This window comes from Dasypus novemcinctus, chromosome 7 (genome assembly GCF_030445035.2).
Source record: "Dasypus novemcinctus isolate mDasNov1 chromosome 7, mDasNov1.1.hap2, whole genome shotgun sequence".
Taxonomy (NCBI): Eukaryota; Metazoa; Chordata; class Mammalia; order Cingulata; family Dasypodidae; genus Dasypus; species Dasypus novemcinctus.
Genome location: NC_080679.1, coordinates 55,069,688 through 55,088,840, shown reverse-complemented (window position 1 = coordinate 55,088,840; position 19,153 = coordinate 55,069,688). Strand labels below are relative to the sequence as shown.

The window sequence follows — 19,153 nt, the reverse complement described above, 5'->3', positions numbered from 1 at the left end:
AAAAAGTATAGAATATATTATTATTTTATATAACTTTATATAATTATATGATTATGTCATAATTACATAATGATACATATTATATATCACACAAGACAGTGCAAGATACCAGAGAATACAAAGTAAAAGTGCTTATTATGCTTCCCTTTTCAGGAATTTTAAATCTCCAGAATCATAAACTATTGTCTGTAACCCCTTTCTGTTCTTTGTAGAAATGAGTTCTGATCCAGTTAGTCATGAAGTATTTTGTCACAGACCATTTTTCCATTAGCGTAGAATATATCTTAAACGCTATCTGTTCTTTCATTTTCTGAGAAGAGATTTTGACCCCAATATCATAGTTTCCTTTAAGACTTTATATTGGCTATTGATGATTTTTAGGATCCAAGTTACATTCAAACATATGTACACATAAATTTACATATGTAAAGTAGCTGTGAGTTAGAGAAAAAGATTAACCAAGAATTAATTGTAAGCAATGCTCTTACATTTTTCCATTTTTAAATGCCAATATCCTTATGCCTAAAGATGATCATGCTTTTCAAAAGTTTGTGTACACATGAAGAATATACTTTTTTGTCTCAACTGTAATCATTTTAAAAATATTTTTACAGCATGCATGAAAGGCATTTTCATTGATATTGCAATTAATGGATTGATGTATTCATAGTTTTACCCAAAAGTATTGCTTTGGTAAACAATTGTAGTTCATGCTGTGATTTATCAAGGTCGTGTTTATTTCGTCCCTATAACAGTTAAAATAATTCAGATACCAGACTTTGAAATACGGAAGATGATATTCAACCCTCGATTCCCTTCAGAAATATATTTTTCATTCATAGAAGTTATTACCTAATGATTGATTTGGATATCTAAATATTAGAATATTACCCAAATTTATTTGAACTTTAGCACAGATGAGCAAAAAGGAAGTGAAACAGAAAGTCTTATGAAATAATTATTATTTCCTGTTTCTAGCAGGGTAAAATATTAGAAATGAAAACAGTCCCCTAAACAGTGTTGGACCTTACAACTCATGCTTACTAGTTGACTTTTTTTTTTTTTTTTAATACCTCCTGCAATACCTGAGTTTTAAAGATCAGGTATTTCAGGAAAAAAAGTTATTGGAGTTGTCTGTTTTAGACCTTGAGACTTTACTTGGAGAAAATTACCTTTAATCCCAGCTTCCAAAAATGAATTACTAGGGAAACGGACTTTGGCCCAGTGGTTAGGGCGTCCGTCTACCATATGGGAGGTCCGTGGTTCAAACCCTGGGCCTCCTTGACCCGTGTGGAGCTGGCCATGCGCAGTGCTGATGCACGCAAGGAGTGCTGTGCCACGCAAGGGTGTCCCCCGCGTGGGGGAGCCCCACGCGCAAGGAGTGCGCCCGTGAGGAAAGCCACCCAGCGTGAAAAGAGGGAACAGCCTGCCCAGGAATGGCGCCGCCCACATTTCCCGTGCCGCTGACGACAACAGAAGCGGACAAAGAAACAAGACGCAGCAAACAGACACCAAGAACAGACAACCAGGGGAGGGGGGGAAATTAAATAAATAAATAAATCTTTAAAAAAAAAAAAAAATGAATTACTAAAACAAACTCAAGCACAGAATTCCTGAAGATATTTAAGAATATGAACATAGAAGCTTTTTTTTTTTTTTAATTTTTTTATTTTTTATTGACTTTGTAATAATATTACATTAAAAATATATATGTGAGGTCCCATTCAACCCCACCCCCCCACCCCCCCTCTCCCCCCCCCCCAACAACACTCGTTCCCATCATCATGACACATCCACTGGACTCGGTAAGTACATCTCTGGGCACCTCTGCACCTCATATACATTGGTTCACATCATGGCCCATACTCTCCTCTATTCCATCAAGTGGGCCCTGTGAGGATTTACAACGTCCGGTGATTACCTCTGAAGCACCATCCAGGGCAGCTCCATGTCCCGAAGACGCCTCCACCTCTCATCTCTTCCTGCCTTTCCCCACACCCTTTGTCCATTATGTCCACTTTTCCCAATCCAACATAGAAGCTTTTTAACAGTTTGGAAATAAGTAAAGTATCCTTGAACTGTATTTGAAAATTTTGAGTTGCTTAAGTAAATTTGAAAGTTAATAATAAAAATATTTCTTAAATTCAGTTTAGGTTCATCTATCTTTATATCCCAGCAGGTATTGTGAGCTAGTGTACAGTTTTTAACAGTCAGGTGATGTAAGCTCTAGATTCCAAGAGAGCTGTTTCTGGTGCCAATTTTGGAGACCAGGTCTGCCCCTAAGAGGACCTGATGCTGTCTCATCCTGGCTTTTTTGGTCTCTGAGAAGTGAAGCCAAGTCTACCTGCCACCAAAAGATTCTCAGTCTTGGTTGATTTTTTCCCTGAGACATTTCTTGAGTACATCCTGGACCAGAACAGAATTTCCAGAGAGGCTAGTGTGGCTATATATCTGAAGTGTAAGGTTTGGCTACAGTGAGGTCCATAATCACCAAAATAAACAAAATAACCTGGCTTGGACTTTAGATGTAATGTTTCAGTTTACCTAAAAGGGAGCTTGTCTTCTTACCTTAAATATGTATATTTATTTGCCACTGCCTAAGCCAGTTATTTTGCCTATACAATGTGAAGTTTTGGTCTCCTAATATTCTGATGGGTAGAAGATGGAAGAGAGACTCATGTCAAGAAAGAAGAATGTACGTGGTGTATGTGAGAGTGTATGTAAGGGTGGGGAACAAAGAATGCTGCTAAGATAGAGGGAAAATGACAAAGAAGGCCTGGAGGTGAGTTGCTTCAGATGCCAGAGTGCAGAGTTGGAATTATGGGAGAGCTGGCCCAGAGCAGAAAGTGCAGGATGCCAGGAACTTGCTGGGAGGGCAGCCCCACCAGAACTTTAATGTCAGAGAGCCTAGAAAGGAGGCATCCCAGAGTGACCACAGGAGTTCCAGCTTGGACTCATGGATAGAGGGAAATGTGGCACCAAGAAGTCAAGTGAAATGTAGTATCCTATAAACTCTTTGTCCGTAAGTGAGGCCAGGTAAGCAACAGGATTCTGTACCTATAATTTACCAGTCTTGATATAGTTAAACTTTGAGAACAAAGGAAATGTAGTTCAGGAACTTTAAACAATGGAGGATGTGTTATGGGACAATCCCCTGTGGAGGAAGGGTATTGCAAAGATGAAAAGGCTGTCGTTTCTCAGTTACAGTCTTTAATTAAAAGAGACAGCAGAAATCAACCATAGGAAACATAGAACCCTTTTTGGTGTCATGTTCATTACATAGAAAGCAAATTGGAGGGAGACCTAATGTCCAGCCTTTGCAGAAGTACCCAAGCTCTCATCACAGTTCAAAGCTCTATGGGATCACTGACTTCCTCTGTGCCATGTTAATTAGTACTCCTAAAGCAGTCATCTTAGGACTTGAGAACTTTAGGTGACCTCCGCGGGCTCTTAGTGCTCAGCTGCCCCTGTTAGTCAACACTTTTGGTTGCTTAAAAGTCCTAATGCACGGTTGGGCAATGTGACCAAAATGGCAATCCTGTTGTTCATTTGTGAGTTCCTTAACTTGGGGTAGTGGAGCTGAAAGCCACCTGCATGCCACCCCATGGGAAGCAGCACCGTTGAGATAGCCCCATTTACCTAGAAAGGCATAGGAACGATCTCTCACACCTGGGGAATGCCATCCTGCCCTTAGACAGTGCCACCAGAGCAAGGACTGGAGCAAAGCAAGGTGTGGGGAGATTTGTGTCCTCACCTTAACTGCTCCGACAAGGGAGTACATTTTATTCTGCTTTCATTTAATAGTTGAGCACTTTGCAGGGTCTGATGATAGAACATTAGAAGCAGCACAGCCCCATGAAAAACAGATTGCATGGCTAAATAAGTGCAGCACTCTGTACCCTTTTCCAGAGTTCCACGTTGCATCGGTCATAGTAAAGGCTCTAAGAAGTCCTTTCGTAAGAAAACCTGTTTCATTCCATCTAACTCACTGTGGCCCCAAATTCATTTGACTCTGGACTCCATTTCCCCCTGTGTATCTGTCAACACTGTTGGGAATTCAGTGTTAAAAGCAACAGGTTCCAGGAGGCAGATGCCGAGAGAGGGGACACAGAACTGATGGGAATGATAAAACCACCCAAAACATTCTGTTCAGCTCACCAGTTAGAGCCAAGAATTATCTGTGTGCCTGGGGTTGCCGGCTTCTTTAGCAGCCTACATGTTACAGGGGGACTAGTGTGAGGCCTGTGAAAACCACCATGCCCCGAGGGCCTGTGTTTCTTATTATCAAATCCTTGTATTAGCTGCTTAGTTTTTAAATCAAATTGAAAGAATAATTAATTTGGTCTAGTTGTAGACAAACAAGTTTAGTTTAGAAAACATTTTTAAGGAAAAGTGATTCAAACTTTAAGTTCCATTTGTAAAGATATTCAGATTTTCAAGTTATTTCTTGTATTGAATGATCTGCATTTCATATAGTAATTGTATAAAGGAATGATTGTTTTAAGAATATATTTGTTCAATTTAGTTGATTGTTATCTAGCAATTTTTTAAACCACCCAGCAATAACCTTCAAGCTCAGTGCCTATTAGGATCCGAGTTTTCATTGAGTAGAAAGTACAAAGCTTTTAAAAAGCCTCTGAAACATTATTAACTCCCAGGAATAATGGAATTTGATAATACTCCTAGAAGGTCTTCCCCTTCCCAAAAGATCTTTTAAATTTCTAATTAATTTCTTAATATGGCTTGTTTTCTTCCACAGAGGCCAGTAAGCTTGTTATGTCCTACGTAGCAGCTGTTTGTGGAAAAGGAGCAGAAGTTAATCAAGTGAAAGAACAGCTTTTACAGTCTAACCCCGTCCTGGAAGGTAGGATTTTCTGTGCACATTAGGTGGGTGACACAAACAGGAATCCAATCTTCAGGGCAATTATAGTGCCCGGTGTGCAGGGAGGGAGGCAGAAAGAAGAGAAATCTGGACAAGCCCTGCAGAGCCAAACCTGTACCCTAGGAACCCTTGGATTCAGGTGCTGAGAGGAGGGAACCGTTTCTTCATGTAGAAGGAGCTTTTCCTTTTTACAATTACTTTTCCCCCCTCTCAGTTTTTATATAAATTACTTAAATGTTGCTTTAAAAATAATCAGTTGATATTCACATTTGATTTGGCATTTGAGAAAAACTTAGGGGCAAAGTGCAACTTGAGTGTAGTGCTATTATATTTTATCATTCAGGGTAAAGCCTGGGACTAGTTATTTCTGTTGCCAGGGAAACCAAGGCTATGCCAGAGAACCACTTCAGGGCCAGTGTTTTCAGGGCCACAAAAGCAGCCTAAACCTGACTGTAGAGGTCACAAATTCTCTGGTTGGCCATGAGAAAACAAAGCAAGATGAGTTCCCTTGATGCCATGGGGAATGGCTTAAACCATCCTTATGTTGCTAACAGGAAAGAAATCCTCTCCTTATTGATGGTGAGCCATAAAGTCACCTTCATATTGTACAGAATGTCCTCAATGTCAGTTAGCTCTGTTGTTGGGGGTAAAGTGAGGTCATCTGACCGTGGCACTGTTGATATTGTGGGCCGGATCATTCTTTCTTGTGGGGGCTCTCCTGAGCCTTGTCGGATGTTAAGCAGCATTCTGGCCTCTACCCACTGGATGCCATTGGCAGCCCTCGCTCCTCCCCAGTTGTGACAGTCATGCTTCCGGATATTGCCAGATATCCCCTGGGGGATTCAGACTTGGCCCTGGTTAGAATTACTGGGCTTGAGGAACAGTTTGGTTCAACCTTTTGGTCAAAGTCATGGGTGGTCAACGTTTAACACAGATTAAAGCAGAGGTGCCTTGGCGGAGCAGGGGTAGAACACATGGCCATGTGGGAAGGACAGAACCCTGCCCATTGTCTCTGATACTCAGGCCCAGCCCCTCCTCCCCTTTCCGGGATGCCTGGGAGAGCTCCTGAAGCCTGAGCAAGTGCTCTGATCTTGATACAAACCTTCCTGCCTCAGTTTCCCTGTTTTATTCCAAGGAGGTCCCATGCATCCATAGGCCCCCAATAGTGAAATAATAGTTGTAAAAATACTTTAAAATTCTGAGAAACAAATGCCAAATCATCTATCTGTTGTTAATGATCTTTCTTCCCTGTTAGTACCTTAAGTAACAAAGAAGCTATTATAGAAAATACCAAGTCTTTATATTATTGTTCCAGGCTTTGACTTTTTGTTTACTGTCTTTTAAATTAGGGTGCTATAGGTGTGCTGTGTTTCTGAGTATGCTTATTTTAAGAATGCTGTGATCTAAAGGAGAAGCACTGTGGAATGCTATAGCTTGCATCTGTGATTAGAATCTGGCTCTTTATTCAGTGGTATTTGAAACTAGGCTCTAGTGCGGGAAATGGAAGAAATGTCTATCGTGGGCATATATTATCTTTTATGGGAATGCTTTACTTTTTAACTAGAGCTGCTACTGTAAATGAACATTTAGAACAATGAACTTAGAAAAACAATTGAGGAATGTGTCTCAACTGTTCTGTAAATGGAACACTTGTTTTTGATTCTGTGGCTCACAATAAAAGATGTCAGTGTTTAGTAATATGCAACTGCAATTTGTTAGATGAAAAGATAGTTTATGGCCTGAAAATGGTGACCTGAATAAAGTTTTTTTGAAGCAATTCTTTCATAGGCTTCTGACCTTCAAGTCACAATAAACTATGTTTTATATGCATCAGCATCTTAAGCTGGACTTTGGGGCTGTGTAAATTCATTAACTGTTCAGCACTCCATGTTCATACCCACCTAGGCTCTGAAAACACTAACAATGTCATGGTTTTTGTGGCAGCTAGGTCACTGTTACTAAGGATACATTTATTAAAGCCTTTTAGCCGATGGTGGACATGGGATAAGGATGTGAACCTCTTGAGCAAGCATGTGTTTGAGTATTTCCAGCCTGTGGGTTTCCTCACTCACCATACCATCTCAGTTTACTTTCTGTTGAAGAGAGAATTTGGTGTCGTGGATCTACCAAACCATACCCATCCCAAACCAGATCTCTAATGCAAAGAACTTTCCCTGTGCTGAGTTGTGAATTTTGTGTTAAATGAGCTTAAGCCAAATATTTTTATCAAAAACACAAGCCAGCTAATGTGAAATATACCACATCAGGTTGGGCTACTGAATATCAGTTAATTCACACCTCCACTCCTTGGTCAGGTGATGCTGTCAAAACATGGGTCAGCTTTTAGCCCATACATCCCATTTGAGCCCCTGTTATTCTAACCTCTTCTCCCTGTTTAATTTAAAGAATTTATGGAGGCTTTCAGGGATTTGATGCCTGACCTCTTATTCCAGGCTCACTTCTGCTCACGTACTTTTAAGTCCTTGCTAACTAAAGTGTGTCTGCTCTGTGGAGCCCAGTAACAGCGTCATCTAGGGGCTTGGTAGAAATAAAGAACCTCATGTCCCTTCCCAGACACACTGAATCATAACCTGCATTTTAACATGATCCTCAGGTGATTGGCGAATTAAAGTTTGAGAATCTCTGCTTAGCTTCTACAATATCCAACAAGGATCCTCTCCAGTTACAGGAGAGAATTGCATTTGTTCTACTTAGTCTTGTGTTCATGGCCCATATTCATTTGCCCCTGCCTCGCACACAGGCTTGGTGAAATGATCCTTTTACCTTATGACTCTCTAATATTACTTGTGTTAAATAGGACCCTTCTGGGCCTGGGGCAGTGCCAACCATGTGGCTCCCCTGTGACCTCATTTAAAAGGGAGCCCAGTAGGAGATTCCCTCTCCTTGCATTGAAGATTGGAGCAGACTTGTATTTTGTGCTATGTGCCAATTTGATTTTCTGGAAAGTTTCACTTAGATCTGATGGACATAAACTAATTAAACTAGGTAGCATTTTTAGCAAATTGGAAATAGTTTTACTTTCCAGATCTCTTATTCTTTCTGTATAAGAGTTATATAATTACCACACTGAAAGTGGTAGATTTATTTAAAAATGAAATCGATTTATTTTAAAATTAATTAAACAATTTTAAGTTTCTCATGTCATGTGTCCATGATCTGGAAATGTCATCAAGTAGCGTAAGACTTTTGATGGTATTAAACAGTCTCTGAAACTACTTTATTTAGTGATGATAATGATGGACAAGCATAGAGGTCTTGCTCACTGGCCACTAAATCAATGGTTTAAATCCAAAAGGTTTAAGGTGGTGTTCATTAGTTCATTTGGGTGTTAGGACAGCCTGGTGAGGCTGATAAATTCATCTGGACAAATGCCACCAAAAAGCTTACAGTCATAGCTGAACAAATATAGCATTTGCAAGAAGAAGCCAGGAAGGTATTGGAAGATGCTTTCAGAGGTCCTGACTTGCACCATGTAGCTTGTAATATGATGGAAAAATCTGGCAACATTTACTACATTTTTAAATGGGAGAGTGGTCAGCAATATTTTTCCATTATTTCTCCAAAGGGATGGGGAACAAGATGTCCACATGACTTCCTTGGTGCCTACAAGCACCACATGACTTTTCCTGGACTCCTTATAAGGATGGTGAATAGAAAGATTCTAGATTAACATAATGGACAATTTGCCTAACCAGCCAGTGACCCTGCTGCCGTGCACTGAACCACCTTCCGAGGACTGGCTCACTGAGAGTGGACTCTGACAAACAATTCTCATGGCAAGGAATCGACTGTGACCTCCTGGTTGCCCCCATTCTCTAGATGGGAGATGTCTTGTGAATTGAAGGGATGTAGGTGAATCATGAACTTCTTGGAAGGAATCCCTGTGTGAATGTAAATGTCATTATTACTTTTAGTTTGGATGGTAATGAATCACAGTGTTTTGTTTTGGGGTCCTCTCTGGGCCACAGATATACCCCACCAGCTAGTTTCAGAGTTTTGGCCGCTATACATTCCTTCTCCTTTAGTTCCATCTGTTTTCCCCATGAATTAAAGCATTAATGAGAGAAGGATTTCTTCACACACATACAGACACAGACGCAGACAAAATGCATCATTTTCCAGAGAGAACTGTTTTCAGTTGTTTTGAAGCTAGAGATTTTAGACTGGGCTTGAGACTGTTAGACATTTGTCTTTAAAGTGATGCAACTCCAGCTTCAAATTCATTTTGTGCAACAAGAATGTTGGGTAATGGAGGATGATAAACAACTGGGCCTACGAAGAGTATGTGATTCTGGTGTATCTGCACTATTGGTGAGGTTTGGCTTGTCCCTTCTGTTCTTTCTGCCTGACTAGAGAGACTGAGAAGCTGAGGCAGCAGCAAAGGCCAGGATTTGGGGGTCCTTCAGCTTCTAAACTCACAGAACTTTCAAACTGGAAGAGATCTTAGAGGCTGCCACCAACCATTGTATGAAGCCATTTGCAGCAGAAGAAACCCATTTAAAATGGCAACCTTAAAAGAATTATGCAGGAGTGAATAGGGCACAGTGAGGAACAAGAAAAAGAGCTGATGTGTTGATTATTAGTTAACTCTAATTTAAAAACTTATTTTCATCTGAATTATTCAGGAACTTAAAAAGTTTACAGTAATGATACCATGAATCATGGGAATGACCCTTTCTGTCTTTCTTTGAATTTATAAATATCTGGAAGCTCTAGCAACTTATTAAATAAAGACCTCTGAAGTGTATTTCTATGGAAAATTTGGTCAGAAATGTCCTTGCTACAAGATGTATTTTCCAGAATTTCTAGATGTCAAATATTTGCTTTATGTTTCTGCTCAGAATGATTTTTCAGTCAGTTTTAACCCTGCCTCTGTTTTTTTCTTATTAGCTTTTGGAAATGCCAAAACTGTAAGGAATGACAACTCCTCTAGATTTGTAAGTATTTGTATAGTGTAAGTGTTAACACTGATATTTAGCTTATGTGTGTTTAAACAATCTGTAGATGTTTAAAATTTCTTAAGAAAGAGCTCCATCTCTTTTGAGATACTGGAAGAACTATAAGGATTATTTTTTCCTTTTTGAAATTTTCCTTTTTCATTCTTCTTGAAGTGACAGGTCATTTTTCTTTTCTTCTCCCTCCTTTCCCCAGTCCATCTTTCATTTCCTTTTCTGAGCTTGGTTGAGTTAGAAATCATGAATGCCACTAATGGAAAGCTGATCTGTTCCACCTTTACAGCCTCACTCTCTATTCTGTGTGTTATACATTGGCCTGTTTGGACCTCTCCAGCTGTGTCCTGCCCTTTCATGCCCCAGGTCTTTACTTAAGACAAGCATTTCCTGGATGCAGCTGGGGAAAACATGTTGAGTGAGATGGTGGTGGTTTGAAATCTGTACTCTCTTTTGATAGTTTAATGAATTTTTAAATTTTTTATAATAAAAAATAATTTCCCCTATAATGAGCTGCCTTCTCACAACAAAAGAGCAGTCATACATTACGTGTGCCGCTGGAAACCATTTCTGATCATCTTTTGTGCCTCCAGACTAGAGATACTTCCCGTCTTCTCCCTCTCTCATCTTCTACTAGTCCCTTTTTTCTTTCATCACTAGGGTTATCCACTGCTTAAGGTACGAGAATGACCACAGGTGGAGATAATTTTAATAACTTAGAAAGTAGACAACTAAGGTTTCTAATGCCAAGGCTGTGAATTTTTTTCATCCTATTAGCCTCGTAAGTAGTTATAACTGATCTGATCCATGCCTTTTCCTGTTATGGTGACATGACTAATCTTATTACATAAATAGAATTAGAAGTGAAGTATGAGCAGAAAGAAGTAATTCCAATAGATCAAAGTTCATTATGTGACAGATTTTATTTTAGCTGTTTGCAAATTCTACACACATACATTTTTTTGTTGTTGTAGCAAACGTATTTAGCATATAGACCATAAAAATGCAGAAAACAGCTCAGAGGGTCATCACTGCACAGGGATATATTTGAAATCTACTTAATGGCTTAGGAAGTGCTTTCCCCCCCACCCACATGGATAATAGTTTACTCAGTAGTTCACACTCTCCCCCAAACATTCAGTGGGTTATGGCACAATATATAATGTCCAGCATCTGACCCTGCAGTGTCATTTAGGACAATTCCAAAGTCCCAAAAATGCCCCCACATCACATCTTTTCTTCCCACTCCCTGTCCTCAGCAACTACTGTGGCCACTTTCTTCCCGTTAATGATACAGTTTCTTCTATTAGTAGTCACAAAAGTTTTATAGTAGAATATCAGTGAGTCCACTCTAATCCATATTTTATTCCTCCATTCTGTGGGCCCTGGGATGGTGATGTCCACTCCTCCTCTATATTGAGAGGTGGCTTAGATTCCACAGGGATGATGGAGGCAATTCTCCTGCTTGCAGGTGTAAGGAAGTGCTTTTGCTTCAGAGGAATCCTATTATAATAAGCATTTTAGGCTATGAGAGTAATACTGCTTATAGGCTAAATTATCTTGTGCCCAGTTAATTTTTCTGCCTTGTAGTCTGTGACTTGATCAATGATATACCCAAATCCATGTTAGAATTTTATATTAGGACTATAATATACTTAAAGTTACTTGTGGTCCATGTACTGTATATTGGCACAGCAGGGAAATGGCCATTCCTTCGATGATGCTTGACTGGTTAACCCAGAATGAACTTTGGATCTCCTTCCTGGGCAGCCTGACAGACTCTGCCATGTTAGAGTTGTGCATGGTTAACCTGCAGAAGCTGACATCCCACCCTGACTTATCTGGCCTCCTTGACCTGACTCTCACTCTGCCTCAGCCTTCCTGAGTGTTAGATAAACCAAGGGCTTCTGACCTTCGGCTTTTGCAGTTGTGGTTCCTTCTGCACGATGAGCTCTTTCCCCAGATTTTTGCATGACAGGTGTCCTGTTGTTTAGGTCTCAGCTCAAGGATTAGTCCAAGAGGCCTTTCCTGGACCACTGTGACTTCATCCTGTTATTATTTTCTTCAGGCACGTATTATTCTCTGAGTTATTGTATTCACTTCTCTTGTTTCCATGTTCACTGGCCCTAGAGAGTAGGGGCCATCAGAACAGATTTCAGTGGTAGCCTCAGTAGCTGGAACAGTGCCTGGCACCGTCATAGCCGCTCAGAAAGTATCTATTCATAACAAGTATCTACTTTCGAGAAACTTACAGACAGTCGAGAAAATCAGACATGTCTAAAAAGAGTGCTGACACAAGTGTTAAAATAGTAATGCCCCATAAGAGGTGCAAATGAAGCCTTATGACGTTCCGAAAAAGAAGAGCTGGAGGAATCTGAGACAGGAAACAGGCCTGAGTGGGCCCGTGAGGTTTAAGTGTGCTAGCTAGAATTGGATGGAGAGCAGGAGGAGCTGACTTACAGATGAGGAAGCCCGGAGAGGCATCCAGGGTGGATCTGCATCCACCGACAGAGCCGTGGACCAAAAGGCAGGAAAGATGGGCATGATCACCACCTGGGGGGCCTTCAGCATCAGGTTCAGGGTCTCAGACTTTATTCTGTAGTCAGGGGGACATCGCTGGTTATTTCTGAGTAGACTAGTGATGTGATCAGAACCAGTCTTTTGGAGAATCATCAGGATATTGATTGGGAACTTTGCCATTCAGATGGTCAACTGAATTCTGTATTGGCCAAGAGTTTGCTTATTCCTAGTTGGGCTTCCTTTTCCTTTCTCTGCCATGGTTATTCTACCTTCCTCAGACTTCCACCTTTCATCTCAGCCAATGATAGTACCCCTACCTCCCAGAAAAAATAATGATGATGATGATGATGATACAGGCCCTCACACTGAATTGACTGCTTCCAGATGCCTCACCTGGACATGTGCCTGCAGGCACACCCCCCTTTCAGGCACTCAACCACTGTCTCACATTAACCCCTCTTCCTGTGCTGGCCATCCCACGGTCTCCTGTGCCCAGGGACTACCTTGCATCAACACTCTGCTGTCTTAAATGGTCAGCCTCTGACCCTTGTAAGTTACTGTTTCTCCACTCCTTCCCACTCCTATGGCCCCCACCTTCACAGAGTTATCACCATCCAGTCAGTAGCCTGGGCCACGTCCCTGCACTTTTTAGCCTTTATCCCCTCCTCTCTTACCGCCCATGTCCAACCAGGCCCTGTCATTGTGACTCTGCATAGCTCCCAAATCTGTTGGCTTTTCTCTTTTGCTACTCTTAATTAAAGTCACCAACATTTCTCCACTAATTATTGCAGCCACCTCCTGTCAAATACATTTGGTCTTGCTGCTTCCTAGTACATTCTCCATGCTATAGCCAGAGTCATCTTACAGGTAGGCAGATCTGATCATGACATTCCTCGTTTAGGAACTTCTAATCACATTGTTGTCAGGAGACTGTCTTCAAGTCATGATGTGTTCCAGCTTCCCTCTCCAGCCTCATTTCCCCAAGCACCATCATCTCGGCTGTCAATTCTTATGCTTGCTTCTTCCTGCTCTCCCATCTCCTTGCTTGGTTAACTTCTCCTGATACTTTGGATTTAACCAGGGACAGGCTTCCTTAGGGATATCTTTCCTGCTGTCTCTTTGTCCCTTCTCATAGCACTGTAATCCACTGTGGGATGTATCCTCCTACTCTGTAATGTCCTGTTTACCTGTCTTGTTGATTGCCCCACTAGACTATGAGCTTCTTAAGGGCAGAAGCTGTGCTTTCTGTTATGCCTACTTCAGTATCTAGGAAGTGCTTTAAGGACATTTGCTGAATGAATAAATGATGGCTTAAAGGGCAGTGAAAAAGAAGAAAGTGAGGAAGAATGAATGAGCTAATAAAAAGACAAAACTTGCATTGTTGACTGAGTGCCATGTGCTCATGTTTCTTCCCCCAAAACCATTATTTTGTGAATTAGATGGAGCTAAAGGAATTCTTGGGGAGAATTATTTACAAACCATCTATCTGTTTATTATCAAGATAGGACATGAAACACCACCAAGGACTTTTTATTTGTTACATCAACACACCCTTTTCCAAATGAGAAACATCTGTCAGGGTTAGTTGTTAATCTTTAAGTAGGAGATCAAAGACCAATTCTTTAAAACTCACCATATGAAACTCTGGTTTCTTTCTGTGTATTTAAGACCCTGTCTATAAAGTGAAATACGAAGCTGGGTTGTGTATTGCTTTATAATCTAGGTAAAAAGCCAATGAGAGTAATAGATCAGTCTTTGATTCTGAGCTGGTCATGCTACATGATCATGCAGTTAATTTAGATATAAAAAGAGAACTTGAGTGTTCCATTTCATTCATTATACAATATGTTTGGAGTTGCCAGCTGTAGCGTCAAATGTATTTCACCTATAAAAATGAAATAGTTTATCTTCCCAGCCAATATACAAGAACTACCTATCATTTCCCCTGTTTTTATTCTTGAGTTGAATACACACACCCTTGAAAAGTTTGAAACATATCTGAAATGGAAAAGTCACATGATGGCTGGAAAGCTCTCTTCTTACATTAGCAACAGGATATATTGGTTTTGAACTAATGGGATATTCAGTATGAATTATTTATGGAGGTATACTATTTTGCATCATGGTTATGTAAACTGTACCTTTCTTAATTACATGTAAATAAATGCATACAAATAAAGGCTTAGTATGCTTTTCTCTGGGGAAGAGTATTTTGAGGTGAATTTGAAAACTCACAGTGTCTCTCTTTGGCAGGGCAAGTATATGGACATTGAATTTGACTTTAAGGGAGATCCACTGGGAGGAGTGATAAGCAACTGTGAGTATTTTGAATCCTTTTAAAGAAGTTCAGAATAATAAAATATATATTTATAATAGAATATTTTATATGTATCTTAAAGAGATAAGGTTTAATAAGATCTTCCTTTTCTTTTACTTTGACTTTAACCTTTGTATTTCAGATTGTTTTGTTTTATAATGTAATTCATAAATATTTTTCAAGATCCTTAAAATCCTTACCTCTCAAAAATTTTTTACAAGTCCGCTGAAGAAAGAAGTATCAGTCCAACTGTATTTTATGTTTTATAGGTTTCTAAGCCAATCCAGGATATGAAAAGATCCTTTAAGGATTATTTTTGTTAACTAAACGTTTATGCTGTGATTTTTAAGAAATACAGATTGTTGATCTCAGTTTAATAACTTTTTGGAGTAAACTTTATCAAATAAAACGAGTGGGCCTGTACTTAAAATTTTATTGTGAGAATTTTTTTCTCCCAGTATATTTTGATAATTGAAATGTGATATACATATTAGATAGAAATATGTATTTGCCTCCTGTGGTCATGATTTGTGAGTGTAGAAATGAAACGTTTTCTGTCGAAGGTGAAAAGAAGAACAATGTTGGGTGAAACACAATCCCAGATCCAGAGTTTTCTAGAGTGGGCATGAGAGTGCTACATGAGATTATCAATACCTGTTACAAGTAGAGCACTGTTGTCAATGTTTCTGAGCCACTGTGTGCGTGGCTCTACCCTGATGTCTCTGCTTGTGTTGATTTCTTGGTTGGTTAGTTCAGAAAATGTAAGATGAAGGCTCAGGGTATGTGCATCTCCTAATGGAGCACTGCATGCCCCGATTTTCCTCTTGTGTCCCTTGTTTTTTGAGGCCCATAGCCCTGACCCTCCCACTACCCCTAAACCTCCTCACTACTCTGTGATGCTATTGGGATTGTTAGCATGAAAAAATCTGGTTTGGACTAGAAAAGAAAGAAAGGCAAAGTTGACTGCATAATCCAAAGCAGTGTTTTTCAGACTTGTTAAAGTAGTTGAATTCCTTCAAATGAAATTTATACTGAACTCCTAAATATGAAACAGGTAAAAGGAGACCTGATCTCATTGAAGAGGAGATGTGTAGCTCAGAACCCCTGAACTCCCAAGTGGTCCCTGAAATCTTCCTGATGAGCCCTAGGTTCAGGGGAATGCCATTTGAAAATTAGTTTGTTTGTTTTTTTTTATATATAGGAAGTGGCATTGAGCCCAGGACCTCATACATGTGAAGCATGTGCTGAACCGTTGAACTACACCTGCTTCATGAAAATTAGTATTTTAAGTGATTTGGGCAAACTGTGCTGTTTGTTTGTTTTTAGCTTTTTAGTCATGATTTCTAGGCCCTTTAGGGCTACAGTTTACTCATTTTTCAAACAATTCAACCAGAATTGAATTGGGTGAATTCTGTGGTTCTTCCCATTTCCAGTATTCTGTGGTTTTTTTTTTTAGTAGTTGAATTTTCCATTTTAGTTTAGTGCTGATTACGCACTTTTTTGTGCCATGCATTGGAGTTAGTCATTTTTGCAAAAACATATAATTATTCAAGAAAAGTCTTGCAGAGCAAGTTTTAATATGAAATGGAATTGGATGAGCTAGTGATACTTGGATCAAATAGTTTTTTTTTAACAAATCAATTTTATTGATACATATTAATAAAGCATATAATCCATCCAAAGTATACAATCAGTTATATTTGGAATAATCACATAGTTTTGCATTCATCACTTTAATTATTGGAGCATTTTCATTACTCAATAATAATAAAAAAAAAACAGACAAGCAAATAAAAGATTCATCGCCTCTCAGTCTGTCTATGCTTCCCCTGCTGTACGAAGCTACTATTTTTGGCTGTTCTTGCTTATTTCATTTAATTTTATTTATTTATCTATCTATCTATCTATCTATCTATTTATTGAATTTAATTTTAATGCAGTTTTATTGAGATATATTCACATACCACATGATCTATCTAAAGTGTTTAATCAGTGGCTTTTAGTATATTCACAATATTGTGCATTCATCATGACATAAAATTTTAGAATTATTTCATTATTCCAAAAAGAAAAACTCTACACCCCTTAGCATACCTTCCCTACCCCTACATAACTACTAATCAAATTTAATCTTTATAAATTGATTTATATCTACATTTCATATAAATGGAATCCTATGATATGTAGTTCTTTGTGTCTGGTTTCTTTCACTTAGCATAATGTTATTGTTTTTTTCTAATATTAACATCTTGTAGCATTAACATACATTTGTTCAGTTTCAAAGAAAAACAGTCTTATAAATGCAATATTACCCATATTATAGGGTTAAATGGTTTCATATGCTAAATTTGTAGGCAAAGCATTCGAGCAAATATATATGTAACCAAAGGCAAATGATTGTAACGTGCCAGACTTGTTAACGCCAGCTCTTTTCAAAAATGTATGGCAAATGATAGAACTGTATAGGAAAAGGTGTGCCTCATTTTTATTCTGAAAGAAATTCATGCATCTTCAGTGTTTTCTTTTTAAAAGACAAATTAACCATAGTTATAAAACTTCTTAATACACTATTTTTTAAATGAGGGTAGGTTTACAGATGTTTTGATTATAGAACTTCCTGTCAAACTTTCTGGAATAAACCAATTCATATTACTCTTGGGGACTCTAGGAAAATAATTAAGGATTACTTTATTCTAAGAATTAGAAAATAGGTTTTAAATTTCGATGTTTCAGTTCTAAACAGACATATCTTCCTTTCCCTTGCTTCTTACAGTATCCATGGAGAATAAATATTAACACTCCGTTCTTTCCAATTAAGATGAACATATCTTAATGAATGGGTTTCTTGTGGTGTTTGTTGCCATTTGTTCCCACAATGAAATTATACTGAAATTTGCGGTAGTGGAAACACCCTGGTATTTCAGTGTATCCTTTGCATTGGAGAGGAAAGGAATACATTAGTGGTAAGAACAGGAAATTTCGTCCTGTAGAGAGGACTGACTCATAGGTGGTCACTGACAGTCGCTGCCTACTGGCTTAGCGGGTGTAAAGCATGGGTAAAAACATTCATGTTCTCTGCAAGAGAACTCTAGCCAAAAGTTAGCTTCTTGTGTCTAGAAAAGAAGACAAGGTTTGCCATTTTGCGGAAATATATTTTGCAGCCTTTCCCAACAACAGCCCAGCAAAAGCATAGATCATTGTTGGCTGTAGTTATCACCCTGAAACGGGCCCAAGATAACCTCAGCCAGTTGTGTATCCAGAAGGAGAAAACAAAGCTCTTTCTCTTTCTAAAGAAGGTATGCTATAAAATTTAGTATCGAACTTGATTCAGAGCTATGTAAGGTTAGTGTCATTAACAAAGAGACGCTACTAAAACAGAAAATGGGAAACATTTGCTTCTATAGAGAAGATAAAATAGGGGAGTACATCCAGATGCTTGGTTGATGTGAGATTAATGTTCCCACTTTGTCGATGTTTTTTGGTCTCTTAATATTTAACATTTGTAGTTAAGGATTTTGGATTTCATGTTATGAACTGGACACTTTTCGAAACCAGTTGCTTTTTAGCATTTTGATTTTTTACTTTTTCAAGTAGACAGAAATAATCAACCACTGATTGTGAAGAGTCTGTAGTAATAAAACAGAAATTTCAGAAAAGCAATTCTGATGCTCTGAAATGTGTAACTATATATGAAAGTAGATGCTTTCCTTTGTCTTGATTTTACTTTGGGTTTCTTTCCTTTACAAAAATGTGTTTACCATGAAAGAAGACTATGTTTATTATGAAACAAGACAATATATAAATATGGGAAAAACAGATGCTCAGATATTTCTAAATTAACCTTAGAATTAAGGCATGAATCTGGAAGTCTGTGCTTATTAGGATAATATGTCTAATAATGAAATATTAAGTACAAGGTATTAATTTTTTTTCAGGGTTGGGCCTGGAGCCTTAGATTCAGATATTATTACATTCATGAATAGATTTTCAGTTACCAGATAAACATTAAATTTATATTTTAAAAAATCTGTTGTGAAAATACACATGTACTGTATGTATGTGACCAACTCCTAATTCAAAAAATAAACAGTGATTCATTATGTAGATAATAAGCCAACTTTTCTTAGTGCTTTAAAACTCAAATTAATTTTCCATATGCAAACCCTGGAAACCCTTTCGGAACTTTTCATGCAACATGCCTGCTATCTTTAGTGTTAATTTTGTAATTCCAGGATACTGACTTTTGAGTTAAAACTTTAAGTTGGTTTATTAAAATTAAAATAGTGCAGTGGGGGTGGGTGTGGGGGATGGGGAAGAATTGTAATGTCATGAATGGTAGATGTTTTAGCTCACTCAAGCGCTGGAACCAGCAAGTAAATGGAGCTCTGTGTGAGCCCAGGGCTAGTAGAGAGCCTGTGGGGGGGCGGTCACGTGTGCTTTCACATGTGCACATACACAGTAAAA

At 38.8% G+C, this 19,153-nt stretch overlaps 1 protein-coding gene across 7 annotated transcripts in view; it reads left to right on the top strand.

Moving 5' to 3' along the window:
* Positions 1-19,153, top strand: part of MYO1B (myosin IB) — a 205,971-nt gene that overhangs the window by 98,583 nt on the left and 88,235 nt on the right. For all 7 annotated transcript variants that reach the window (XM_023592571.2, XM_058300483.2, XM_058300481.1 and 4 more), the window contains 3 exons: positions 4,760-4,864; positions 9,794-9,840; positions 14,626-14,689. In XM_023592571.2, the coding sequence (XP_023448339.1) occupies positions 4,760-4,864; positions 9,794-9,840; positions 14,626-14,689 (216 nt within the window). The remainder of the gene's footprint in view (positions 1-4,759; positions 4,865-9,793; positions 9,841-14,625; positions 14,690-19,153) is intronic.